Source organism: Podarcis melisellensis, assembly GCF_964234715.1.
Source record: "Podarcis melisellensis genome assembly, chromosome: 13".
In the NCBI taxonomy this organism is placed as follows: domain Eukaryota; kingdom Metazoa; phylum Chordata; class Lepidosauria; order Squamata; family Lacertidae; genus Podarcis; species Podarcis melisellensis.
In genome coordinates this window covers 3,299,186-3,327,154 of record NC_138545.1, presented here as the reverse complement: position 1 = coordinate 3,327,154, position 27,969 = coordinate 3,299,186, and the positions used below count along the sequence as shown (strand labels likewise).

Here is a 27,969-nt window from a genome sequence, read left to right as displayed (position 1 = left end):
CTTTAACCAGTGTGTGACCTCATTTCCCAGTGACGCAGAGGGTCAGTTTGCCTGGCTGCTAACCGGAAGGTTGGCGGTTTGAGTCCAGCCACGGGTGGCTTTGGCCGGAATCCTGCATTTCAGGGGGCTGGTCTAGATGGCACCTCGGGGTCCCCTTTCCATCTGGACAATTCTACGAGAAAGCAGGCGTTCTACAGGTGCAGTCACCTCCCCAGGCAGAACTGTGCGTGGAAGCTGCACCCGTTGGACTCCTGCCTGCGTCCCAAGCATCCTTCCGGAAGACGTGGGAGGAAGGAACCGGGAGGCAAAGAGGACGAGGATGATGACTGGAGAGAAGGAAGCGACAGAAAGCAGAGCGAACCGGGAGCTCTTTTTAATTTGGTGTCCTAGAGAAAAGGTTTGTCTCTCCGAGGCGAAGCCAAGAGCCCAGCGGGACGCTGGAAGGAGGTGTCGAGACGGTATCCACAGCTTCTGGCAGGCAGATGGGAGAGGGGGCGTGTGTGGCTGCCGCAAAGCCGCAGGACGCTGGAAGGGACCCGTACGGTCATCCATCTCAACCCCCTGCGGCTGGAGGAGGAGGTGTCGACAGACAGGCAGACGCCGCCGCCTGAAGAGCGCTGAGCTGGAGGAGGAAGGGGGCAAAGGACATGTCGATGCCCCACAGGGCCCCACAGATCCTGTCCCTTCCGGGAGAAGGGGGTCGGACTCCCGCGGAAGGGAGGGGAGAGGCGTTTGCCTGCATCCCCAAGGAATAGACGCAGAAGGCCAGGGTTTTCCAGCTCCTGAGCAAAGCAAACAGGCCCCTACCTCTCTTTCAACTCAGAACCAGTGAAGGTCCTGTGTGAGTGTCTGGAGGCGGTTGGAGGATGGATGGCGGCTAACCGATTGAGGTGGAATCCTGACAAGACAGAAGTACTGTTTTTGGGGGACAGGGGGCAGGCGGGTGTGGAGGACTCCCTGGTCCTGAATGGGGCAACTGTGCCCCTGAAGGACCAGGTGCGCAGCCTGGGAGTCATTTTGGACTCACCGCTGTCCATGGAGGCGCAGGTCAGTTCTGTGTCCAGGGCAGCTGTCTGCCAGCTCCATCTGGTACGCAGGATGAGACCCTATCTCCCCGCTGCCTGTCTGGCCAGAGTGGTGCATGCTCTGGTTATCTCCCGCTTGGACTACTGCAATGCGCTCTACGTGGGGCTATCTTTGAAAGTGACCTGGAAACTACAACTAATCCAGAACGTGACAGCCAGACTGGTGACATATACAAGACATAACACCGGTCTTGAAAGACCTCCATTGGCTCCCAGGATGTTTCCGAGCACAATTCAAAGTGTTGGTGCTGACCTTGAAAGCCCTAAATGGCCTCAAAGGCCCAGTAGACCTGAAGGAGCGTCTCCACCCCCATCGTTCTGCCCGGACACTGAGGTCCAGCTCCGAGGGCCTTCTGGCGGTTCCCTCATTGCGAGAAGCAAAGCTACAAGGAATCAGGCAGAGGGCCTTCTCGGTGGTGGCACCCGCCCTGTGGAACACCCTCCCACCAGATGTCAAAGCGATAAACAACTACAGTGGTGCCCCGCAAGACGAAATTAATTCGTTCCGCAATTTTTGTCGTCTAGCGAATTTTTCGTCTTGCGAAACACGAAATCCCATAGGAATGCATTGAAAATCAATTAATGCGTTCCTATGGTCAAAAAAGGTCTAAACAAAGCCAAATTTGGTACAACAACAGTTTATTAACTGCTCTTTAAAGTCACACATACTGTAAAGAGCAGTTCAAAAACTGAAGGGAAAATAAATTAACTTTATAAACAAAACATGTCTTTGTTTTTAGACGTCGCGAGACGTTTTCGTCTTGCGAAGCAAGCCCATAGGGGAAATTCGTCTTGCGAGGCAAATCGAAAACGGAAAAACCTTTCGTCTAGCGAGTTTTTTGTCTTGCGAGGCATTCGTCTTGCGAGGTACCACTGTACCTGACATTCAGAAGACATCTTAAGGCAGCCCTGTTCAGGGAAGTTTTTAATGTGTGACATCTTAGTGTATTTTTGGTCTCTGTGGAGGCCACCCAGAGTGGGCCAGATGGGTGAGGTACAAATAATAAATTATTATTATTATTATTATTATCTCTGGAACTCCCCGCTACAGGAATTCCCGAGATGAGTTTGCCGGGAAGGCGGCTGAGTTTCTGAGGAGGGGGACTTGCAAACGAAGGTAGATCCTATGCCGAGAGAAAAGAGGGGAAGTTTTGGGGGAAAGGCGAAAGGCTTGGCACCGTGCCCGGCTCAGCTGGGCCGGCCGGAATCTGGGGCAGCGCGACGGCTGGGGCAACTTCCGAGCATCTCCCTTTCCTGCCTGCTCCCTGGCATGATGGCAGAACTGGGCATTTGCAGATTAAGACAGAAGGATTTTTCACGGGCTGGCGACTCGCCCCGGGGCGGCAACGTCCGCCGCTATATAAAGAGAGCAGCGAGAGGGAGGGCAAAGCGGGAGAGCGAAAAAGAGGGAGAGAAGGAGGGAGGGAGGGGGCTAACCACAACTGCCCCTTCACCCTCCCAACCTGTGCTACTCTCTCGGGACAAGCCCACGGATCCTGCCTCTCTGCCCTGATGTCGCCCCTCTCTTCTTCCGCCCGCCCACAATTCAAAGCATGGCCTTCTCTCTTGACTGTCTTGGGAATTCCTGTGGCAGGCAGTTCCGGAGATTAACGGCCATTCATGCAGAGAACACAACGGAAAGGGAAAGAGGAGGGTTAAACCACAGAGCCCAGGGCTTGCCGATCGGAAGGTCGCGGTTCGAATCCCCGCGACGGGGTGAGCTCCCGTTGCTCGGTCCCTGCTCCTGCCCACCTAGCAGTTCGAAAGCACGTCAAAGTGCAAGTAGATAAAATAGGTACCACTCCGGCGGGAAGGTAAACGGCGTTTCCGTGCTCTGCTCTGGTTTGCCAGAAGTGGCTTAGTCCTGCTGGCCACATGACCCGGAAGCTGTATGCCGGCTCCCTCGGCCAATAAAGTGAGATGAGCACCGCAACCCCAGAGTCGGCCATGACTGGACCTAATGGTCAGGGGTCCCTTTACCTTTACCTAAAGGTGGGTGAACCCAGCTGCCCTGCGCTACTTATTAAAGGACCTGATCCAATGGAGTTTAGCTGTGGTTGCAAGGGGTTGGACTAGATGACCCCTGGGGCCCATTCCAGCTTCTGTGATTTTATATGAATGCATGCGGCTTCAGACCCAAGGTGGGCTGCCTCTGCCACGCTCCCGTTGCTTTTAACTATCGTGTTCCCTGGGAGTTATAGTTTGGGCTGAGCGCCGGACATGGCCTATTATGTTGTTCCCGTGGGCCAACAATTCCCAGGGTGCACTGGGACAGACAGAGATATTAAATTGCCCTAGGCCTATAGCAGCCTTTGCCATCGTGGTGCCCTCCAGATGCTGGGGGAAATTTTATCTGCCATCGGGTCCACCCAACATGCCAGCGGTCAGGGATAATGGGAGTTGTAGTCTGATGCCTGGAGGGAACGAAAGGTTGGGGGAGACTGCCATGGACGTGTCCCTGAGGTTAAATTCTGCCATAAACGTCTGGTGCGTGGGTGAAGATTATTTTCCATTATTGGGGAGGGGCGGAATTGACCCTCAAAACTGATTTTAAACAAGAGTCGGTGGAAGAAGATTGGAAAAAAATTTAAAGATTATTTGCAGAAATACTGTAAAATTAATGAATGTTAGAAAAATGTTGGAATGAAGTTATATGGCTTTAGCAGAAATGTTATAAGGAATTAAGTACAAATAGATTTTTAATGTATTAAAGGGAAAAAATAAGGTGAGAATAAGTTAAGATAAATTACAGGACAGAAAACAGAGGAAGATGGAAAGGAATTGCTGAAACAGTTAATTGAAGTGGAATACAAAAAGGGAGGTGTGAGGAGGTCGTGGAAACAAGTGAATGAAAGATAAGATATTGAAATTATTGGATGTGTTCTAAATTGTGTTTGCTTTGTTCTGTTAATTCAATGTTTTGTGTTAGTGTTACGTAGTGTTTTTGTTTTTGTATTGTGTTGTATTGTTTTGTTGAATTTTTTTCCCTTTATAGTCTTTAAACTGTTAATAAATATTATTATTTTTTAAAAAACACAAAATTGAATTTAAACATCCATACAGACAAACTTTATCTGCATTCCTGTATTTTTATCTGCCTTGAGCCCCGTCCTGGGGAAAAGGTGGGATATAAATTTTAAAATATATAGTTTAAAGAAAATTTGTCCAGAGGGGTTACTCTGAGGAGATCCAGGCTTCCATACTCATTTCCTACAGCTGCCTGCTATAATAATAATAATAATAATAATAATAATAATAATAATAATAATAATAATTTATACCCCACCCATCTGGCTGGTTTCCCCAGACACTCTGGGCAGCTTCCAACAAAATATTAAAAATACAATAAAACATCAGGCATTAAAAACTTCCCTAAACCTTAAACAGTCATGGCTTCCCCCAAAGGATTCTGGGAGCTGTAGTTTGCTAAGGCTGTGGAGAGTTGTGAGGAGACCCCCTGCTATTCCCTTCAAAGAACTGCAATTCCCAGAATTCCCTGGGAAGAAGAATTGGCTGTTAACCCACTGTGGGAATGAGCGGGGAATGGCAGGGTCTCCTCACCAAGCTCAGCAAACTACATCTCCCAGAATCCCTTGGGAGAAGAAATGCCAGTTTGACGCTGCTTCCCAGGGAACTCTGGGGGTTTTTGCTCTGTGAGGGGGAAGAGAGAGGTGTCTCCTCACAATTCCCAGCACCCTTAACACAACTACAGTTCCCAGGATTCCTTGGGGGGGGTGTCGCCATGACTTTAAAGCGCTCCGCGAACGACATGAACGTGGCCCTTCTAGGCCAGTGTTTCCCAAACTTAGCTCTCCAGCTGTCTTTGGACTACAACTCCCATCACCCACAGCTAGCAAGACCAGGGGTTGTGGATGATGGGAATTGTAGTCCCAGAGACCCACGTTCAGGGAAACGGCACACTGGGGCAGATTCAGTCCAGGGGCTTCCAGTTGCTGACTCCTCTTTAAATGAAGATTATCCCAGATCGGGCCTGACATTAAATCCAATTATAACCTGCTCAGATTGGCCAGAAAGAAAACACCAAAAACCCAAACCAACCAACCCTCAGCTGGGACCCCTTTCTCCTCCTGTGGGTCTCTCTTACCCCCACTCCAGACCTCCAAGAGTCCCTATTTTCCAGGGTTATCCCAGCTGTGAAACCTTTTGGATGTGCCCAAAGGTAAAGGCTTTCTGGGAAATGATCTATAATGAACTGAAAAAGGTATTTAAGTATACCTTCCTTAAGAAACCAGAGGCCTTTCTCTTGGGCATTGTTGACCAGAAGGTGTCAAAGAAGGATAGAACCTTTTTTTTGTATGCAACAACAGCAGCAAGAATACTTATCGCAAAGTATTGGAAGACACAAGATTTGCCCACCTTGGAAGAATGGCAGATGAAGGTGATAGACTACATGGAATTGGCAAAAATGACTGGCAGAATCCGAGACATGGGAGAAGAACAAACAGAAGAAGAATGGAAGAAATTTAAAGATTATCTGCAAAAACATTGTAAATTATTTGAATGTTAAAGTGATGCAGGATAGTGAGATAATGTGGCATTAGTGACAAAGCTGAAAGGAATGTGCAAAGATGTTTTATGAGTAACAAGTAAAGAAACACAGTTAAATTAATCAAATGATGGGGGATTAGAAGATAAGCGGACAGCAGTGGGAATGGTTAATTTAAAAGAAATTAAGAAATATTAAAATTAGCCAAAATAGATGAAGAATTCGCTGAAACTAAATTGGAAACTTGAATACAGAAAAGGGAGATGTGAGGAAGTCAGGAAAGAAAGTTATATGAAATCAAGAGTTGAACTTATATATTTTTGTTTGGTTTTTGTGTTTTTTATCATTTATTGTTTGTTGTTGTGTTGTTTTGTCTTGTTTGTTATTATAAAATCTGTTGAAACCTTAATGAAAATCTTTAAAAAAGAAAGAAAGAAAAGAAACCTTTTGGACCAAGATGGTTGTGTTTTCTATTCCGGACCCTCCAAGGTTTTCTATTTTTCAGGACGCCCCTGATTTACAGAAGCCGTCCCGGTTTTTTGATTTGATCACAGAATCTCCCGCTTTTCCTTAGGACGTCCCTATTTCTATTAGAGAAATGTTGGAGGGTGTGGAGTTGTCCAAAATCCGAGCCGTCAAAAAGCAATCCTGTACAGTGGTACCTCGGGTTACGTACTTAATTCGTTCCGCAGGTCCGTTCTTAAGCTGAAACTGTTCTTACCCTGAAGCACCACTTTAGCTAATGGGGCTTCCCGCTGCTGCCACTGCGCCGCCGGAGCACGATTTCTGTTCTCATCCTGAAGCAAAGTTCTTAACCCGAGGTACTATTTCTGGGTTAGTGGAGTCTGTAACCTGAAGCCTACGTATCCTGAAGCCTATGTAACCCGAGGTACCACTGTACAGTGGTACCTCTGGATGAGAACGGGATCCGTTCCAGAGCCCCGTTCATATCCAGAAGCGAACGCAACCCGCGTCCGAGCGTCACAATTCGCCACTTTCGCGCAAGCGCGCAACGTCATTTTGACCATCTGCAACCCCAAAATACTTATCTGGAAGCTACTTCAACCAAGGTATGACTGTACAGTGGTACCTTGGGTTACAGACGCTTCAAGTTACAGACTCCGCTAACCCAGAAATAGTACCTCGGGTTAAGAACTTTGCTTCAGGATGAGAACAGAAATTGTGCGGTGGCAGCGGGAGGCCCCGTTAGCGAAAGTGGTGCTTCAGGTTAAGAACAGTTTCAGCTTAAGAACGGACCTCTGGAACGAATTAAGTACTTAACCCGAGGTACCACTATTTTGTCATTACTGTTGTTGTTGTTATTGGTTTGTTTGTTGCTCGTAGAGGATATTTTGTTTTTTACTGTTTGATGCTTTGATGTGTTTTTATATACAGTGGTACCTCGGGTTACATACGCTTCAGGTTACATACGCTTCAGGTTACAGACTCCGCTAACCCAGAAATAGTGCTTCAGATTAAGAACTTTGCTTCAGGATGAGAACAGAAATCGCATGGCGGCAGCTGGAGGCCCCATTAGCTAAAGTGGTGCTTCAGGTTAAGAACAGTTTCAGGTTAAGAACGGACCTCTGGAATGAATTAAGTACTTAACCCGAGGTACCACAGTATAGGGAAGGGTTTTTTTAAAAATGCTTTATGATGTTTTTATATCTGTTGGAAGCTGCCACCCGGGAAGACGAGTGGGGCATAAACAGAGAAATTATCGCGACCGAACGGGACGTCCCTATTTCCACCGGAGAACTATTGCATCCCTGCTGTCTCGGCCTCTATCCAGGTGAGGACAGGTGAGAGCATCCTTGTGGAGGCTGGACCAGGGAGACGGGAGAGCCTCCGCCGCTCAGGTGAGGGAGATTTTTTGGGGGGGGCGCAAGGAGCAGAAGGCAGGGTTCCCAAATGGGACCTGACATTTCTCTACGACGCCCCAGGCAGCAGCTGGGGAAAAGCGTGTCACACGGAGGGGAGAAAGAGAGGGAGGGAGAGAGAGAGAGAGAGAGAGAAGATGTGGGGCACAAGGGGGGGGTCGAGGGGCAGAGTTTGGGGTTGGGGGGTTAGGAACAGCAGCTGCCTCTGCCAGGAGCAGGTGGCCCACACAGGGGGGGGGGCGCGGAAAGACGTTCCGATGCCTTGTGTGTGTGTTTTTTCCGCCTAGTGCTTTGGGATTTGCTCCCCCCCTTCTTTAAATGCAACCCCCCCTTTTCCTGGCCGTTGCCAAGGAAACTGGCTTAGCGATGCTGCAAAAAGAGAGAGGGACGGCTTGGTGGGAGATGGAAGGGGTGGCGTTTTAGTGGGGAGGGGAGAGAAGAAGCAGCCGGTTTCTCCTCTTCCTCCTCCTTCTCGCCATCCCCTGCTTTTTGAGGAAAGTTCTTCCTCCCTTAATAATAATAATAATAAGAAAAAAAATTATTTATATCCCGCCCTCCCCAGCCAGAGCCAGGCTCAGGGCGGCTAACAACAATAAAATAATACAACTTTCTAAAATCGTTTCATTAAAATTAATTCAACTCAAATTGTGTCCAGAAACAAATGTTTAACAGGCTAATAATAATAATAATAATAATAATAATAATAATAATAATAATGAGAAAAGGCATCCTTTTCTCAAAGTGGCAAGATCAATGCCCCCCATAGGAAGCCCACAAGCAGAATGTAAGAATCCTAGAATGGAAGCGTTGGAAGGGACCCCAAGGGTCATCTAGCTCAACCCCCTGCCAAGCAGGGTGTTTTTGCCCAACGCAGGACTCGAACCCACAACTATGCGATCAAGAACCTCGTGCTCTATCAGTAGCCCTAAGGCCAGGCCATTCTTTGCCATTGTCCGCCCCGATCGGCTAAGCCCCCCCTGACCCTGATGTTAGTGGGTTGGTTGTAGGGCGAGCGTCGCTCGGACAGGACCTGGCGGTGAAAAAAACATGGCCTTGGGGACTCCCCAAAGGATTCTGGGAGCCAGAACACGCTGGGTTTTTGGGGAGAGGAGCCCTTGTTCCTGGAGAGATGAAGCTCATCGCTAGACTTAATGGCGGGACACCTGTTTGGCATGCAGAAGGCTCCACTCTGGGGGAGCGTCTTCAGGTAGGCCTGGGATTCCCCCCCCTTCCAGTGCCTGAAAGCAGGGCTGCTGCCAGCCTGTGTAGACTGCACTGAGCTAGGTAGACTGCAGAGGTCTGGCGTTAGGTATAATGTGTTTGCCTGTCTTCGTACATTTTGAGCTGCTCAGGGGGAGAGCTGCTTGGAGTGAAGAAGGCTCCGGGTACGATCTCTGGATAGGTAAAGGGCCCTGCCAGGAGCCCTGGCAAGACGCTGCTGCCAGTCAGTGCTGGCAACGCTCTGCTAGATAGGCCACTTTGGTCTGAGACTGGGATAGCTCCGTTGCTATAATAATAATAATAATAATAATAATAATAATAATAATAATAATAATAATAGATTTATTATTTGCACCATCTGGCAGGATTCTGTGATGCATTGGAGGTTCTTAAATAGGGGCTGGATAGGAACCTGCCAGGCATTCTTTAGGTAAAGGTAAAGGTAAACCATTAGGTCCAGTTGTGGCCGACTCTGGGGTTGTGGCGCTCATCTCGCTTTACTGGCCGAGGGAACCGGCGCACAGCTTCCGGGTCATGTGGCCAGCAGGACTAAGCTGCTTCTAGCGAACCAGAGCAGCGCACGGAAACGCCGTTTCCCTTCCCGCCGGAGTGGTACCTATTTATCTACTTGCACTTTGATGTGCTTTTGAACTGCTAGGTTGGCAGGAGCAGGGACCGAGCAACGGGAGCTCACCCCGTTGGGGGATTCGAACCGCCGACCTTCTGATCGGCAAGTTCTTTTTTTATATATAAATTATTTTTATTCAATTTTTCCAATACAAAATTTATACAAATCATACATCTTTTTTATCTCCATTCTTCCCTCAGCTTGCCTGATACTCCTTCCCTTCTTAATTTCTTACACATTTCTAAAGCGCTTTCTTCAATTGTTTTTATAAAGTATTTCTTAGTTTTACTCATATTCTAACATTTCTTCTGACAGAGCTTCGTTAAAACTTACAAACGTTATTTGATTATCACTTAATTTATGCATATATACTGTAAACTTTCCCCAATCTTCTATAAATCTCTGATCTCGTCGATTTCGGGTCCTTCCAGTCAGTCTATCGAGTTCTGCATAGTCCGTCATCTTCATTCTCCAATCGGCAAGTTCTAGGCTCTGTGGTTTAACCCACAGCGCCACCCGCATCCCTGCTATGATCTGGAGCAGAAAAACTCAGGTTCACAAGATCCAGTCCAGCTTTTCCCAACCTGACACAGCCTCCCTGATAACTTTAAGACTATAGCTCCCATCAGCCTCTCTGGCTGCAGCCCATAAGATCTGGAAGGCGTCAATTTTGGGGAGAGCAAATCCTGCGCTTATTCGACCCTAGCTTGAAAAAAACAAAATTCAGGCATGGATTTTCATTGCTCCCCAAAGGAGAGCAGCTGCGCGTTCAGGGTGAGCCTGAGGGTGCGAGATGCATCAGGCAGAAAAGGCTCTCTGCTTCTGAAACCACAGGAGAGGAGGGTTGCTCTCGAACTCGGGACCCGCTTGCAAGTTTCCTGCGAGACACGTCTGTTTGGCCACTGCGAGAAGACGATGCTGGCCTGGGCGAGCCCTTGGCCTGGCCCTAGGGCTACCGGCACAACTCGGTCGGTAGAGCACGAGGCTCTTGATCGCAGGGCTGTGGGTTTGAGTCCTGAGTTGGGCAAAAAAATCCTGCTTTGCAGGGGGTTGAGCTAGATGACCCTTGGGGTCCCTTCCAACGCTTCCATTCTAGGATTCTTACATTCTGCTTGTGGGCTTCCTATGGGGGGCATCGACCTGGCCTGCATTTTGAAATAATAATAATAATAATAATAATAATAATAATCATAATAATAATTACATTTGTTTCTGGACATTTGGCTCACTGGCATCCTTTTTGGGCTCTGGTAAGGGTCTCCTCACGAGCCACGAGGATTTCCCCGCTCTCTCCCGCCACTTCTGGGCTGGAATTGAATCATTTATTTATTTTGCCTGCGTGCACAGATGGGGAGTTGCCCGTAATTGTCACTGTTAACTTTTATAATAACAGCACAGTATACCTTTTCCATTTCCCCCTGCTTTTCGTTTTCCCTTCCACATTAGAATCAGTCAATCAATTCCCACCAGACTCACAGAACCAGAGAGTCGGAAGGGGCCCTGACGGTCATCTAGTCCAACCCGCTGCAATGCAGGGATGTGCCGCCGACCCTGAAGGGGTTACGAACCCGTAACCTTGGTGTCACCAGCACTACGAGCTGGTTCAACTATACCAAGGCATAGGCAAACTCGGCCCACCAGATGTTTTGGGACTACAACTGCCATGATCCCTAGCTAACAGGACCAGTGGTCAGGGATGATGGGAATTGTAGTCCCAAAACATCTGGAGGGCCGAGTTTGCCTATGCCTGAACTAAAAAGGTAAAGGGACCCCTGACAGTTAAGTCCAGTCGTGAACGACTCTGGGGTTGCGGCGCTCATCTCGTTTTATTGGCCGAGGGAGCCGGCGTACAGCTTCCGGGTCATGTGGCCAGCAGGACTAAGCCGCTTCTGGCGAACCAGAGCAGAGCACGGAAACGCCGTTTACCTTCCCGCCAGAGCAGCACCTATTGATCTACTTGCACTTGGACGTGCTTTTGAACTGCTAGGTGGGCAGGAGCAGGGACCGAGCAACGGGAGCTCATCCCGTCATGGGGATTCGAACCTCCGACCTTCTGATCGGCAAGCCCTGGGCTCTGTGGTTTAGACCATCCCATACGCCTGAACTAAACTGTTCTTTAAAAAAATATGACACTAAAGGACGCTGGTCTTGCTGCTCCGATCCTGCGGAGCTCTTCCGGTCGCAAAAAGCACTCTGCACATGCCCAGAGGTGCTGCTCAAACTATTTCTCCGGCAGCCAGGAAGCTAGCGATTGGAGGGGTTTCCGGTTAGCAGCGCAGGGGAGGCGGACACAGCTAGAGGATTGGATTCTGATGGCGATTCTTATTATTTCAAAAAAGGGATTGCGGTGTTAAGTGGGGAGTGAGGTTCCCTGACCTACGGCGCTGGAGAGGGGAGTGGTGAGAGATGTGAGACAGCTGGGGGAAGGGTTTGGGGGGGCTCGCCCGTGTCCGCTCACCCGCCCGCCCCCTTTTGCACCCTTACCGTCCTCCATGGGGACGTAGATGTTGAGGTACAGGCAGTCTTCGCTCTGGTTCTGCACGTAACCCGCCACAATCTCCAGATTTTCGGTGAACCACACCGGGAGCATAATTCCCGGGAGCATGCCGTGGATGTTCTGAGGACAGACAGGAGCGAAGGCGGTGGCGTTCCGCACCTCGGACCAGGACGCGGGTGCCTCGGGGGGCTGGAAGCGTCTCTCGCCCACGGGCGGCGTGGCGTAGGGGATGCCCAGGTACTGCACCACGGGGCCGAGGATTTCGTTGTTGAGGTCCTTCTTGATCCCCCGGAGCTTTCCGTAGTTGGTGGCCACCACCGGGTACTTGTCCTCCGGCTTCTGCCCTGACAGGGGCAAGGAGCGCAGCGCCAGGCCCAGGAGCCAGAAGAGGACGGCTGAGCCTGTGCGGAGATTCAGCACCCGCAGGATGAGCCTCGAGGGCGGGAGGAACATGGCGGACGCGGCGGTGGGGTGGCGGGCAACGGATTCTGGGAGGTCGGGCCGGGGGAAGGGAGAGAAAGGAGCGTCCTCGCGTGAGGAGCAGGTGAAGAGGAGGGAAGAGGAAAGAGGCGCGGGAGGCGAGCCGGGCGTCCGCCGGAGGAGCAGCAGAAGAGGACGAGATAACCACCAGGAGAGCGGTCCAAGAGGAGAGGATTAGCGGGAATCGCAGGAGGGTTTTCCGGCAGAGGAAAGGCGTCTGTTGCGTTCCATCGTGGCCCGGGAGAGCGGGAAGCGTCCAGCCAGACTTGAGAAACGCACCTAGAGGTCAAGAGATGGGAGGGAGGGAGGGGGGAGAATTGAAGGAAGGGGTGAATCAGAGCCAAAAGGGGAGAAAAGGAAAGGAAACAGGCAGGATGGGTGGAGAGAGAGAGAGAGAGAGAGAGAAAGAAAGGGGTTTTAAGAAAGAAGCCATTCTCCATTCATTCACCCCTCAATTAGTTTTCTTCGCCTAAAATTGACACGCCATAGATTTAAAGCATAGTTTCACCCCTTTTAAAAAAAGGATTCTGGGAACTGTAGTTTTTTTGCAGGTGCTGGGAATTATAGTTCCGGAAGGGCGGGTACATTCTTTCACCTTTGGTGGACGTGCCCAAAGATTAAGGCTTTCTGGGAGATGATCTATAATGAAATGAAAAAGGTATTTAAATATACCTTTCTGAAGAAACCAGAGGCCTTTCTCCTGGGCATGGTCGGCCAATTGGTGCCAAAGAAGGATAGAACTTTCTTTATGCATGCAACAACAGCAGCAAGAATACTTATTGCAAAGTATTGGAAGACACAAGATCTACCCACCCTGGAAGAGTGGCAGATGAATTTGATGGACTATATGGAATTGGCGGGAATGACTGGCAGAATCCGAGACCTGGGAGAAGAGTTGGTGGAAGAAGATTGGAAGAAATTTAAAGACTATCTGCAGAAACACTGTAAAATTAATGAATGTTAAAATGATGTTGGATTGAAAACAAGTGGCATTAGCAACAAAGTTAATAAGAGTAAGCAAACATGAATTGATAATGGATGAAAATATAGAGTTATAAAATGTGATGATATAGAGTTAAGATAAATGAAAGAGGGTAAGGATTTGCTGATTTGATTATGTAAATGGGAATACAAGAAGGGGAGGTGTGAGGAGGTCAAGGAAACAAGCTAATGAGTTTAAAGTTATGAAAAAACGGATTTTTTTTCTTACTTTCTTTTTGTCCCTTGTATGTTGTATTTTTAATTTTCTTTTTTTTCCATGTATTTTTGTATTCATATTTTTGTAAAACTTTAATAAATATTTCTTATAGTTCCGGAAGGGCGAACTACAGTTCCCAGGATTCTTGGAGGGGGCAAATAGGCTTTAAATGTACAGGACACAAAACTCCCATCCCCAAAACACCTTTACCTTCCCCAAAGTGCCACTCACCTCCAAAATCTTTTTTTTTTTTTTGGCTTGGGAACTGATCTGCATATTGACATTATGTAGATTATGTGTGATTACAAAGCAATGAATTATGCGCTTCACACTTCCTGCGAAGAGGAGTTGAGGACAGAAAGGGAGATTGGGGATTTGTGGGGTGGGGTGGGGTGGGGAGAAGAGGCACACCCTGGCTCACCCCCGGCACCTCCGTTCCCTTAAGGGAAAACAGGTCCGTTTCGACCAAATATCTCCTCTATCTCTCTCCTTCCACAACTATTCTACTAACCACACTTCCGTTTTCTGCCTTCCGTTGGGAGTGATGGGCCACGAAACCAAATGCAACATGAGAACATAAGGATGAGGCCAGCATCCTATTCTCACAGGGGCCAACCAAATGCCCATTCTGGGAAACCCATGAGCAGGATTCGAACACAAGACCCGCTCTTGAGGTTCACTGAAACTGGGATTCAGAACTATTTACTGCCTCCAACCATGGAGGCAGAACACAGCAGGCAACACCAGCCCTCTCCTCCTCCACAAACAGGTCCAATCTAATAATAATAATAATAATAATAATAATAATAATAATTTATTTATACCCCACTGATCTGGCTGGGCTTCCCCAGCCACTCTGGGGGGCTTCCAACAAAATATTAAAATACTGTAATACAGTACATCAAACATTAAAAGCTTCCCTAAACAAGGCTGCCTTCAGATATCTTCTAAAAGTCTAGTAGTTGTTTATTTCCTTGACATCTGGTGGGAGGGCGTTCCACAGGGCGGGCGCCACCACCGAAAAGGCCCTCTGCCTGGTTCCCTGTAACTTGGCTTCTCGCAGTGAGGGAACTGCCAGAAGGCCCTTGGTGCTGGACCTGAGTGTCCGGGTAGAATGATGGGGGTGGAGATGCTCCTTCAAAGCCATCCCAGTTGATGCGCTCCTGTGGCAGGGAGTTCCACCGTCTAACTACATGCTGAAGGACTTCCTATTATTTCTGATCGACAGTGGAACAGACTCCCACAAGAGGTGATGGGCTCTCTCCTTCGTTGGAGGTTTTTAAGCAGAGGTCATCTGTCAGGGATGCTGAGATTCCTGCACAAGGAATTCTTTCTGATTCAAAGAATCGTAGAATCGTAGGGACCCCACGAGTCATCTAGTCCAGCCCCTTGCAAGGAAGGAATCTCAGCTAAAATATCCAGAACACAGGGCCACCCAACCTCTGTTTAAAAACCTCCAAGGAAGGACAGACCACTTTGGCCACAGAGCCTGGGACTTGCCGATCAGAAGGTCGGCGGTTCGAATCCCTGTGACGGGGTGAGCTCCCGTTGCTCGGTCCCTGCTCCTGCCCAGCTAACAGTTCGAAAGCACGTCAAAGTGCAATTAGATCAATAGGTACCGCTCCAGCGGGAAGGTAAACGGCGTTTCCGTGCGCTGCTCTGGTTTGTCAGAAGCGGCTTAGTCCTGCTGGCCACATGAACCGGAAGCTGGACGCCGGCTCCCTCGGCCAGTAAAGCGAGATGAGCCCTGCAACCCCAGAATCGGCCACGACTGGATGTAATGGTCAGGGGTCTCTTTACCTTTTTATTCCCAACAAAAAGGACTCTAGTTTTTTTTGGGGGGGGGAGTAGTTTTAAACATTTTTTTCAATTCATTATAAATTATTTCCCAATATACTTTTACCCTTTTACAATTCCACCATATATGAAAGAATGTTCCATATGCATCTTTGCATCTCCAGCATTTATCTGATTTTGTTTTATAAATCTTAGCCAACCTACTTGGAGTTAGATACCATCCATGAATCATTTTCAAATAATTCTCTTTCAATAAATAACATGCAGTAAATTTCCAGTTAATCCTCATGGACTTTCCTGGACATGCCCTCTTTTAATTCTGATTTCTTCCCAAACCAGGTGTGCATTTGCACGATCACACGCAGGTAAGCAGCCATTTTGCATTGGGGCCACAAACACACCGTCCCTTGAACCTCTACCCCAGGCAGACCTGAGTGTGGATCATTTCCCACGGCGAACCCAATCCCCGCGGGATTCTGCGCTGTGCTGGGAGAAGCGTCCTCCTCTCTCCCGCCTCCCTGTTCCCAACCGTACCAATTCTCCCCGGTGGATTCTACCAGGTCTTTAATTAAATAAAACTGGAGTTTTTTGTTTATCATTCACAATGTGGCAATTAGAGGCAGGAACGTGTAATTAGTACCAAATTGCGTCTGGGAGAATCCAAAAGGCCCAGAGAGAAGGGGGAGGGGCGGTGCTGGGAGCGCATGCCAGAACCCGACGCCATCAGAACAGCCAAAAGACGGACAGACACTTCGACGCAGGGGAAGTCGAGGCAGCTGCTGTGGCGCAGAAGCTTGACACCGGCCTTCTCCACACTTGGTGCTGTTGCAGGAATTTATGTATAGGTTGGGGGGGGGGTGTTTGTCCCTCCAGCAGATATCACACACATGCAGCCCACTACCAAAACCAGCTGATACGGAGGGGGGGGGGGGCGTCTTCTTCACCTTCTTCTTTGCTACAATATATCAAATTATTTCCAATTGTCAATGTCAAAAGGGACTAAAATCTATAAAATTCATAGAAAATCAACGTGCCAATTTGCTCAATTTCTCTAGGACTCCATCACACCTCCCCTGTCCTCCATAATCCCTCAAGCAAGGTGTCAAGACCCTAATCCTGTCAAATCACTCTGCCAAGCCTTTCCTCTAGGAAATGCCAGTACATGGACCATTGTCTTCTCATCAGGATGTGCTTATCTGCTCATATCTCCAGCTCTGCATATTCCCCCCTCCCTCCTCCATATGTTAATCCTGTGTAACCCAACCTCTTCTTAATGTATTCATGATGTAACCGTGATGTATTCTGCACTGTATTCTGGGACATGGAGGGAAGTTTCAAAAGTTCACGTCACCCCTTCCTCGCTGTTCAATCTCGCCTTGAACCTGTTGCGCAATAAACTTGGATCTTCTGCAGCTTGCTCCTGTCTCCGGCTGAGCTCATTTTCCTCCGCAGGGACCCGCGGACTTAGTCTGACTAGCTGGGTGGCAGAGCAGCCTCGCACCCAGATTTTACCGTCACACCAGCACAATCGCTTTTGTGCCTTTTGTGATTTGTCCTCACAAAGCACTTCATCACAGTTTCTTCCTATCTATTCAAAGGGCCTCTGCTGCACGATACCAAATGTAAGAATTCACTGATCAATGTATCTATGTACTGGCTCACTGGGAAAACTTCAGAAATTCATCTAGACAGGTGAGCTCAGCTACTCAGCAGCCCCTCTGCCTGAGTGATAATCCCTGGCATCCTGATACCTGAGTGCCAGACAGGTAGCCATTCCAGAAATAACAAGCCCAGATGAAGACAAAAGGGTGGGGTGAACTTGGCTGGGAAACAGGGAAATATAAAGATCTCTTTTATTCCACTCCATGGGTGTTTGGTGGAGGGCAAGGGGAACCATGGGGCAGGGTCCAGGATGCTCAGATTATGGCCACCAGACCTCCCCTTTCATGATGTAGGAGTGATGTAGTTTGGGGCGGTGTAACATGGGGATGAGCAGCTAATAAAAGTTTGGGTTCTCTTCTGTTTGGGGCTTCCATCTTGTTCCACCTGGTGGCAGGTGGGAGTCCTGTCGCGACAGTCTTCAGTAAAGACCAAGCCTACTGGCTGCTGTTTGGCTCTGGTATTCCTGGCTGGGGTCCTTGTTTTTTGTCCAAGGGAGCCCTCAGATTTCTCCGTTAACAGTTCCCTGCCGGTGGCCTAGACTACAACCCCCATGAGCCCCTGGGAGGGTGATGGGAGCACAGCGGATGTGCGGCACAAGGGGATATTGAGAATTGCATTCCCTGCGTATCTGGAGAATGCAGCCTTGCAGTGCTTTGATAGAGGGGTCAGGGTGGCCAGAGGGAGAAATGGGTGGGCTCCCGGCGGAGATTTGTTGTGGGTGGGACCAGGGCAGAGGGCTAAAGCCGAATTTATGTATAAACTAAACAAGCTATAGCTTAGGGCCCCACTCTCTTGGGGGCCCCCCAAAAATGTTAAGGGGAAAAAAACCTGGATGTACATTTCCAAAATATAAGATAAAAAACAAATAACATAACACCTACCTACAGCAACAGTGTTTTGTGTTGTGTAGGCTCCTAGGATGTAAGTCGTGGATCCCGCCTACTAGCCTGCTCCTTAAAATATCACTGGTTTGCTCCTTTCTATATATAAGGTGCCGACATTCTGCATGGACTGGTTGCAGGGCAACATGGGCAAATGGCATTAGATACCTATTAGGTCCATAGATTTTTGAATTCTGGTGCTGGAGGAGACTCTTGAGAGTCCCATGGACTGCAAGAAGATCAAACCTCTCCATTCTGAAGGAAATCAGCCCTGAGTGCTCCCTGGAAGGACAGATCCTGAAGCTGAGACTCCAATACTTTGGCCACCTCAGGAGAAGAGAAGACTCCCTGGAAAAGACCCTGATGTTGGGAAAGATGGAGGGCAGAAGGAGAAGGGGACGACAGAGGACGAGATGGTGGGACAGTGTTCTCAAAGCTACAAACATGAGTTTGACCAAACTGCAGGAGGCAGTGGAAGACAGGAGGGCCTGGTGTGATCTGGTCCAGGGGGTCACAAAGAGGCGGACACGACTAAACAACTCAACAATAACAAGGTCCATAAATTACCATACAGTGGTCGCTCGTTTAAGGCTTGGAAAACTAATTGGTAGCCAGTGCAATTGGACCAGGATGCGTGAAATATGCTCAAACCGTCTTTTTCCAGTGAGCAACCTGGCTGCTAAGTTCTGCACTAACTGAAGTTTCCAAAGGCAGCCCTATGTAGAACGCATTGCAGTCAAATAACTTTGAGGTTACCAAACATAGACAACAGTAGTTAGGCGATCCTCCACTGGGGCCAGGGCCTTCTCAGTGATGGCTCCGACCTGGTGGAATGCTCTGTCCCATGAGACCAGGGCCCTGCAGGATTACAGAGCTATTCCACCTGGCTTTTAATTTTAATTCAGCCTGATCTTTTATTTTCCCTTCTCTTCCCTCCCCTTCCCCTTTTTTGAAGATCAGCCGCTCTGAGACCCCACAGCTAATTCTCCCCTGGCATTTTCACTGGCCAAGTAGGACTAATTCGGCCAGCTAGCCCTGGAGATTATCTAACATTTATTAGATGGATTTTCCCTAAATTGATTTCTGAACTTTGAAATTTTATTGTTATTCATGTTTTTATACTGTATTTTATGCTGCTTTTACAATTCAGTGTTTTAAATTTGTTGCTAGCTGCCCTGAGCCCAGTTTTTGAACCAGGAAGGGTGGGGTATAAATAAATTTATTATTATTATTATTATTATTATTATTATTATTATTATTATTATTATCCCTGTCCAGATAGGGGTGTAGCTGGGCCACCGGCCGAAGCTGATGGGAGTCACTGGGTCTGGAAACTGAGCCTGATGAGGAACAGTTGAAGTAACTGGGTATGTTTAGCCTGTGAAAGAGGAGACTGAGAGGAGATAGGTAAAAGTAAAGGTAAAGGTAAAGGGGCCCCTGGCCATTAGGTCCAGTTGTGGCCGACTCTGGGGTTCACCCCGTCGCAGGGATTCGAACCACCAACCTTCTGATCGGCAAGTCCTAGGCTCTGTGGTTTAACCCACAGCGCCACCTGTGTCCACTGCCCCTCAAAATAGGGGGTGTCTTAAAGGCGGAAAAATATGCTATGTGGGCTGTACCTGGATCAAGAGACTTCAAGTTCTCAAAGCTCCTAACCTAGCTCAACGTTGTCATCTGAGATAGCCATAATAATAATAATAATAATAATAATAATAATAATAATAATAATAATTTATTTGTACCCCCCATCTGGCTGGGTTTCACAGCCACCCCAGAAGCGAGAATCAATCACAGCCAGTCCATTGTTTGAAAAAATAAGACTTTACAGACACCTGGTCCCAAAAAATGGCGACTGTAACCTTGGTTTTAGGAGCCATTTGGCGCCTAGATTGTACACCTAAGTTTCTAACACTGGTTTTGAGGTTCCTGTGGGCCTCTGTGAGGTGGGTGCTGGTGGCCCAGTCCTTCAGTGGCTCCCCTCCTGCTCTGGTACTGCTCTGGCGGGAAGGTAAACGGCGTTTCCATGCGCTGCTCTAGTTTGTGTTCGAATCCTGCTTGTGGGTTCCCTCCCCAGGCCGCTGGACTAGAAGGCATCCCTTTCTGGCCTGATTCTGCTGCAGCGCCCTGGTTAGATGCTCCAAACCAAACCCATTTGGAAGCCAGGAGGGCTTCTGTAATTCCAGAATGTCCTGCTTCAAGCAGGACAATTGAGCAGAATGGCGTTGTGTGTGGTGCCAACCGGGCAGGATTCGAACACAAGACCGCTCTGCGGTTTCGAGCAACTGGCATTCAGAAGCATCTCTGCTTCTGGCGGTGGAGGCAAAGCACAGCAATGCTGGCTATTAGCCATCGGTAGCCCTCCATGAATTTGTCCTGCCCTCTTTTAAAGCCACCCAGCTTGGTGGCCGCCATCACTCCCTCCTGTGGCAGGGAGTTCCACAGTCCGCATGAAAAAGGGCTTCCTTTGGCCTACCTTGAATCTTCCAAGGTAGGGTGGCTGCAAGACCTGGTCTTCTGGTCCCTGGCTTTCACTTGCCCGACCCACTAAGTAGCTCAGCTGAGATCTTCTGCGGACAGAAGGACTTAAAGGTAAAGGGACCCCTGACCATTAGGTCCAGTCGTGGATGACTCTGAGGTTGCGGCGCTCATCTTGCTTTACTGGCCGCGGGAGCCGGCATTTGTCCGCAGACAGCTTCTGGGTCATGTGGCCAGCAGGACTAAGCTGCTTCTGGCGAACCAGAGCAGCGCACGGAAACGCCGTTTACCTTCCCGCCAGAGTGGTACCTCTTTATCTACTTGCACTTTGACGTGCTTTCGAACTGCTAGGTTGGCAGGAGCAGGGACTGAACAATGGGAGCTCACCCCATCACAGGGATTCGAACCGCCGACCTTCTGATTGGCAAGCCCTAGGCTCTGTGGTTTAACCCACAGCGCCAAAATATCTCACTAAATATCTCATGGCTGTCACATGGAAGATGGAGAAAGCTTGTTTTCTCCTTCTCTGTAGTCAATTCGAATGACAAGCAAGGAGATCCCGACAGAACAGGAGGAAGGACTTTCCAACCGTAATGGCGCGGTCTCCCTCGGGTTCTCCTTAACTAGAGGCTGTTAAACAGAGGTCGGGTGGCCATCCGTCAAGGATACTTTTGCTGGCATTTCCTACATTGCAGCGGGTTGGACTAGATAACCCCTGGGAAACCTCCCCATTCTAGAATTCTACGATTCACGTATTGGTTTTTGCCTCGTGAGCAGCATGGAAACAAAGGCATCATCGGTGGATTCAAACGTTTCCCCCTCCCCACGAAAAAACACATCAAGGCACTTCATCCCCACCGCATATCCAACATGATTATGATGAATAATCGGCCAAATACTAACCTTTCTGTGCTTCAAAAGCACTATATAAATGCTAATTATTACTGCTAATTATTATTATTCCCCTTTTAGAGCCGCCGACTACCTGACCACCTCGCCTTTGCCAGAGGCACCTTGGTCCAACCAGCTCCCTTCCCACAAGAAAGCCTCCAGTGTTTTAGGAGAGGCAGTGTGGTGTAGTGGTTAGAGCGCTGGACTGGGGCATGGGGCAGACCAGGGTTGAAGTCCCCCTACTTCGACGTGGCCTAGGACCCTTGTACCTACGGGACCGCCTCTCCTGGTACGCCCCGCAGAGAGGTCCACAAATGACAACACTTTGGAGGTCCCAAGCCGCAAGGAGCTTAGATTGGTCTCAACTAGGGACAGGGCCTTTTCAGTACTGGCCCTGACTTGGTGGAACGCTCTGTCCCAAGAGACCAGGGCCCTGCGGGACTTGACATCTTTCTGCAGGGCCTGCAAGATGGAGCTGTTCCATCTGGCCTTTGGTTTGGACTCAGTCTGACCCTTACGTTTCCCTCCCCTTACAGTTTTGATCTATGGGCTACTTTTAAAATGAGGCTGCATTTTAAATTATATTTTAACCTGTATTTTAAATTTTATTTATTATTTATTTATTTATTTATTGTAATTTTACTGGTGTTAGCCGCCCTCAGCCTGGCTCTGGCTGGGGAGGGCAGGGTATAAATATATTATTATTATTATTATTATTATTATTATTATTATTATTATTACTTGGCTATGAAGCTGTGCCTGACACTTCCTCTCTCTTAGCCTAGTCTACCTCACAGGGTAGCAGAGACATCACCTTGCCGACGAAGGTCCATATAGTAAAAGCTCTGATTTTCCCAGTAGTGATGTATGGAAGTGAGAGCTGGACCATCAAGAAGGCTGATCGCCGAAGAATGGATGCTTTTGAATTCTGGTGCTGGAGGAGACTCTTGAGAGTCCCATGGACTGCAAGAAGATCAAACGTATCCATTCTGGAGGAAACTAGCCCTGAGGGCTCCCTGGAAGGACAGATCCTGAAGCTGAGGCTCCAAGACTTTGGCCACCTCATGAGAAGAGAAGACTCCCTGGAAAAGACCCTGATGCTGGGAAAGATGGAGGGCACAAGGAGAAGGGGACGACGGAGGATGAGATGGTGGGACAGTGTTCTCGAAGCTACCAGCATGAGTTTGACCAAACTGTGGGAGGCAGTGGAAGACAGGAGGGCCTGGCGTGCTCTGGTCCAGGGGGTCAGGAAGAGGCGGACACGACTAAACGACTAAACAACAACAACAACCTCACAGGGCCGTTGTAATGAGGGAGGGAAGAATCCTGTCTACACCGCCTTGAGAACCGTGGAGGGAAAAGGTGGGATATAAATGCAACACATACATAATTGTAATAATATTATTTCTTACATGCGTTAGCCAAATCCCAGCCTGATGCCTACCAGCTGGTTTGGACTACAGCACCCAGCCAGTATAACTGCCGGGCTGATGGGAGATTGGCTGTGTTGACGAGGTTGAGGTAGAGGCTCGTTTTATTTTATTTCTTTATTAAATTTCTCTTCTCACCCTCCCTCCCTCCCAAAGGAGCCCAGGGCAATGCTGTACCTATTTATCTATTTAGGCAAATTCGCATCCCGCTTAAATGTAGCCGTCTCTGGAAAAAAACCCCGGCAATAAAAATAAAAACGAGCTGAAACAGTAAAATCAGAATTCAACTAAAAAGCTTGCTGGATTTTTTTAAATATTTTTTTTAAAGAATTCACTAAGCGCCGGAGGTTCAGCTGTCTGAACGCTCTCTGCCTCTGTGGATTGAGGCAGAAATGTTCCCAAATCCCACTTGCCAGAAACTACAAGAGGGGAGAGCGGGTCTTGTGTTCGAATCCTGGTGGCGGGTTTCCTACGGTGGGCACCCGGTTGGCCACTGGGAGAACAGAATGCTGGACTAAGAAGGGCCTGATCCATTAGGCTCTGCTTACGATCTTAATTTCTAGAGAAGCGTGCCGGTAACAGCCTTTAACCCCAAATGACCGCGAGATATTAAGCCATGGGTTTTCGGAGAATGGACCCTGCGGGACACCGTAGCACGTGAAGTCAAAACGCAGCTTCCCAATTCTGATCTCCGGACATGGATCTCCGGGAACCGCTGAAGGACAGGGCCACCTACACCCACCCCACAATTCACAGGAACCTCAAAACCAGTGTTAGAAACTTAGATGTACAATCTAGGCGCCAAATGGCTCCTAAAACCAAGGTTACAGTCGCCATTTTGGGGGCCAGGCGGCTGTAAAGTCTTATTTTTTCAAACGATGGACTGGTTGTGATTGATTCTGGCTTCTGGGGTGGCTGGGAAACCCAGCCAGATAGGGGGGTACAAATTATTATTATTATTATTATTATTATTATTATTATTATTATGGCTACCTCAGACGACAACGTTGAGCTAGGTTAGGAGCTTTGAGAACGTGAAGAAAGGTCTCTTGATCCAGGTACAGCCCACATACCGTATTTTTCCGCCTTTAAGACGGGGGACATAGGTGGCGCTGTGGGTTAAACCACAGAGCCCAGGACTTGCCTATCAGAAGGTCAGCGGTTCGAATCCCCGCGACAGGCTGAGCTCCCGTTGCTCGGTCCCTGCTCCTGCCAACCTAGCAGTTTGAAAGCACGTCAAAGTGCAAGTAGATAAATAGGTACCGCTCTGGCGGGAAGGTAAATGGCGTTTCCGTGCGCTGCTCTGGTTCGCCAGAAGCGGCTTAGTCATGCTGTCCACCCTCGACACTATCTGTGTATATCTATCCGGCCTCTAATTTTTGACATTCATTTTTAGAGGGGGAAAAACATCATCTTATACACAGAAAAATACGGTATATATCGGCCCGTCCCTGCCTCTTTTTCTTAAGGGTGAGGGCGCCTTCTCAGGCGGCACAGCAAAAGCATTTTGGGTCCGGAAATTTGTTCCAATTTTGCAGATAAAATATAGCTGATGGAATTCTGAAGGATGGGGGTACGAGTGAGCGGAAACGGTCCAGATCCAAGGATCCGCAAGATGGTGGAGATGTCAGGATGGGTGCCCGGGCGTCTTCACCTGGTCGCAGGTGGCCGATAGGTAAAGGTAAAGGTTAAAGGGACCCCTGACCATTAGGTCCAGTCGTGGCCGACTCTGGGGTTGCGGCCTCATCTCGCTTTACTGGCCGAGGGAGCCGGCGTACAGCTTCCGGGTCATGTGGCCAGCAAGACTGAGCCGCTTCTGGCGAACCAGAGCAGCGCATGGAAACGTCGTTTACCTTCCCGCCGGAGTGGTACCTATTGATCTACTTGCACTTGACGTGCTTTCGAACTGCTAGGTTGGCAGGAGCAGGGACCGAGCAACGGGAGCTCACCCCGTCACGGGGATTTGAACCACCGACCTTCTGATCGGCAAGTCCTAGGCTCCGTGGTTTAACCCACAGCGCCACCCGCGTCCCTAGGTGGCTGATAGCGAGGTTGCTCAGAAGAGCCCTGACAGATCAGGCCAATGACCCACCGAGGCCAGCATTCTGTTCTCGACCAGATGCCCGTGGTGGGAAACTCACAAGCAGGATTCGAACACAAGAGCCGCTCTGGAAACCGCAGGAGGGAATTCAGAAGCATGGCTGCCTCCAACCATGGAGGCAGGGCAGAGTAATAATAATAATAATAATAATAATAATAATAATAATTTATTATTTCTATCCCACCCACCTGGCTGGGTTTCCCCAGCCCCTCTGGGCAGCTTCCAACAGAACACTAAAATACAATAACCTATTAAACATTAAAAGCTTCCCTAAACAGGGCTGCCTTCAGATGTCTTCTAAAAGTCAGGTAGTTGTTTATTTCCTTGGCATCTGAAGGGAAGGCGTTCCACAGGGTGGGCGCCACCACCGAAAAGGCCCTCTACCTCGTTTCCTGTAACTTGGCTTCTCACAGGGAGGGAACCACCAGAAGGCCCTCAGAGCTGGACCTCAGTGTCCGGGCTGGACGATGGGAGAGGAGCCATCGATAGCCCTCTCAACCTCCATGAATTTGTCCTGCCCTCTTTTAAAGCCATCCAGGTACGTGGCCATCACTGCCTCCTGTGGCAGGGAGTTCCGCAGTTTGAAGTCTTGCCATGGACTGCCTGGATGCCGTTGAATGGTACGAGGCACCAGTCAGGGAACCCCCAAGGGAAGAAGACTCGGAGCCCGGCAGGTGGCATACCCTCCAAGTATCCCAATTTTCCAGGGACAGTCCCAGTTTCTGAGCTGATCCCAAAACCTCCCACTTTTCCTTGTTGTTGTTTAGTCGCCAGGCCCTCCTGTCTTCCACTGCCTCCCGCAGTTTGGTCAAACTCATGCTGGGAGCTTCAAGAACACTGTCCCACCATCTCCTCCTCCGTCGTCCCCTTCTCCTTGTGCCCTCCATCTTTCCCAACATCGGGGTCTTTTCCAGGGAGTCTTCTCTTCTCATGAGGTGGCCAAAGTCTTGGAGCCTCAGCTTCAGGATCTGTCCTTCCAGTGAGCACTCAGGGCTGATTTCCTTCAAAATGGAGAGGTCTGATCTTCTTGCAGTCCATGGGACTCTCAAGAGTCTCCTCCAGCACCAGAATTCAAAAGCATCCATTCTTCGGTGATCAGGACATTCCTATTCTCAGCGGAGAGGGTATGGGGTTATGGGACCCCTGAGCCAAGGAGATACAGTGAGGGGGATACCAGGTAGCCTGACATCTGGCTGGTTGACAGGGGATCAAATACTTATTTCACTCATTATATAATGCACACCAATTTCTGACTTTTGTCTTCTGGGGTTTCTGGGAGTTTTTCCTGTTGTTATTCTGTCTCTCACATCTACGATAAACCTACCATTAAAATTATGGACTGGTCATTTCTTCGTCAAGAGGGCGAACGGGCAAATTTAGCAGGGGATCAAATACTTCCCCCCCCCCTCAATGTAACTACACAACCTTTAGAAGACGTCTGAAGACAGCCTTGTATGGGGAAGATTTTTAACGTTTAACGTTTTGTTATGTTTTAATGTATGTTAGAAGCTGCGCATTATTAAATAGGAGATCCCTATTTTCTTCTTCTTTTTTTGGAAATTGTTTTTATTTGACTTTTCATATATATATATATATATATATATATATATATATATATATATATATGCAGGTTTTGGTGTCCTCGGGTGTCTTCCCGTGTAAAAGTTGGGGTGTCTAGGCGACGTTTCGACGAGGTCTCACTCGTCATCTTCAGGCTGGTGCTTTCGGCTTCTTGTTACTGGAACAGAGCAGGATCTCAGTGTTTGAGTTCCTATAAATACTGTTGAGGGGGTGTGGTGTATAGCCTCCAATGTTCTGGGCAGAGAGGAAGTTCCCAGGCTAGTGTGCCTTTTCTTCTTTTGTTCCTTAATTACTTGAGGGATATCTTGAGTGATTTCTTGAGTGATATCCTGAGTACCACTTAGGTGGGTCATTAGGGGTGGATTAGTTGCTAAAGTCTTTGTGTCTTGACCTCTTGAACTTTGTGAAGAGTTTTTCTGAGAAGATGGCTGTACTGCACTTAGTTGTGCTCTGGCTTGGCTTCGTGTATAGGGGCGAGCTGTGGTTTTGTGGCCTGTGTCAGCCAGATCTGTGTAGGGATTGCAGGGGGGTGCAGCATCCGGAGGTGCCACCATGGTTTGGCTACTGGATGGTGTCTGTAATTTATCTGTGGAGAGGGTCTGGGTTTGGGTCTGGTGTGGTTGATTGGTGATGGCGTTCTGTGTGCCTCTGGATCTGGTGTCAGTTTTTGTGGGGAGGGCTAATTTCCAGATGTCTGGCAAGCGGGATGTGTCGTCACGCTTGTTCATGTTGTGAGGGTGTTTCTCTATCTCGATGGCTTCCATGATTATTCATGGAATAATCTGGAAATTGCCAGACATCTGGAAATTAGCCCTCCCCACAAAAACTGACACCAGATCCAGAGGCACACAGAACGCCATCACCAATCAACCACACCAGACCCAAACCCAGACCCTCTCCACAGATAAATTACAGACACCATCCAGTAGCCAAACCATGGTGGCACCTCCGGATGCTGCACCCCCCTGCAATCCCTACACAGATCTGGCTGACACAGGCCACAAAACCACAGCTCGCCCCTATACACGAAGCCAAGCCAGAGCACAACTAAGTGCAGTACAGCCATCTTCTCAGAAAAACTCTTCACAAAGTTCAAGAGGTCAAGACACAAAGACTTTAGCAACTAATCCACACCTAATGACCCACCTAAGTGGTACTCAGGATATCACTCAAGAAATCACTCAAGATATCCCTCAAGTAATTAAGGAACAAAAGAAGAAAAGGCACACTAGCCTGGGAACTTCCTCTCTGCCCAGAACATTGGAGGCTATACACCACACCCCCTCAACAGTATTTATAGGAACTCAAACACTGAGATCCTGCTCTGTTCCAGTAACAAGAAGCCGAAAGCACCAGCCTGAAGATGACGAGTGAGACCTCGTCGAAACGTCGCCTAGACACCCCAACTTTTACACGGGAAGACACCCGAGGACACCAAAACCTGCATTCCTGTACCCGTGAAAATCTACGAAAGCATATATATATATATATATATATATATATATATATATATATATATATATTACATATACATAAAGAGAGATTTTTCTGAATCTCAAGACTTCATCCCCTCCATGGGTCCTATTGACAACGTTTTCAACCGCATATTATTTCATAATCTATATTTTGAATCTATCCATATTCTCCATAGTACT

General features: G+C 48.6%; 2 protein-coding genes across 3 annotated transcripts in view; both read right to left on the bottom strand.

The window, feature by feature from the left end:
* The window catches only part of NLGN2 (neuroligin 2), a 48,009-nt gene extending 35,539 nt beyond the window's left edge, over window positions 1–12,470 (bottom strand). For both annotated transcript variants that reach the window (XM_081886771.1, XM_081886772.1), the window contains exon 1: window positions 11,806–12,470. In XM_081886771.1, coding sequence (XP_081742897.1) covers window positions 11,806–12,271 — 466 coding nt within the window. In that variant the 5' untranslated portion in view covers window positions 12,272–12,470. The remainder of the gene's footprint in view (window positions 1–11,805) is intronic.
* LOC309355870 (thialysine N-epsilon-acetyltransferase-like) overlaps window positions 19–27,969 on the bottom strand; it is a 218,871-nt gene continuing 190,920 nt past the window's right edge. The window contains exon 7 of the transcript XR_014162588.1: window positions 19–112. The gene's annotated coding sequence lies outside the window, so the exon portion shown is untranslated. The remainder of the gene's footprint in view (window positions 113–27,969) is intronic.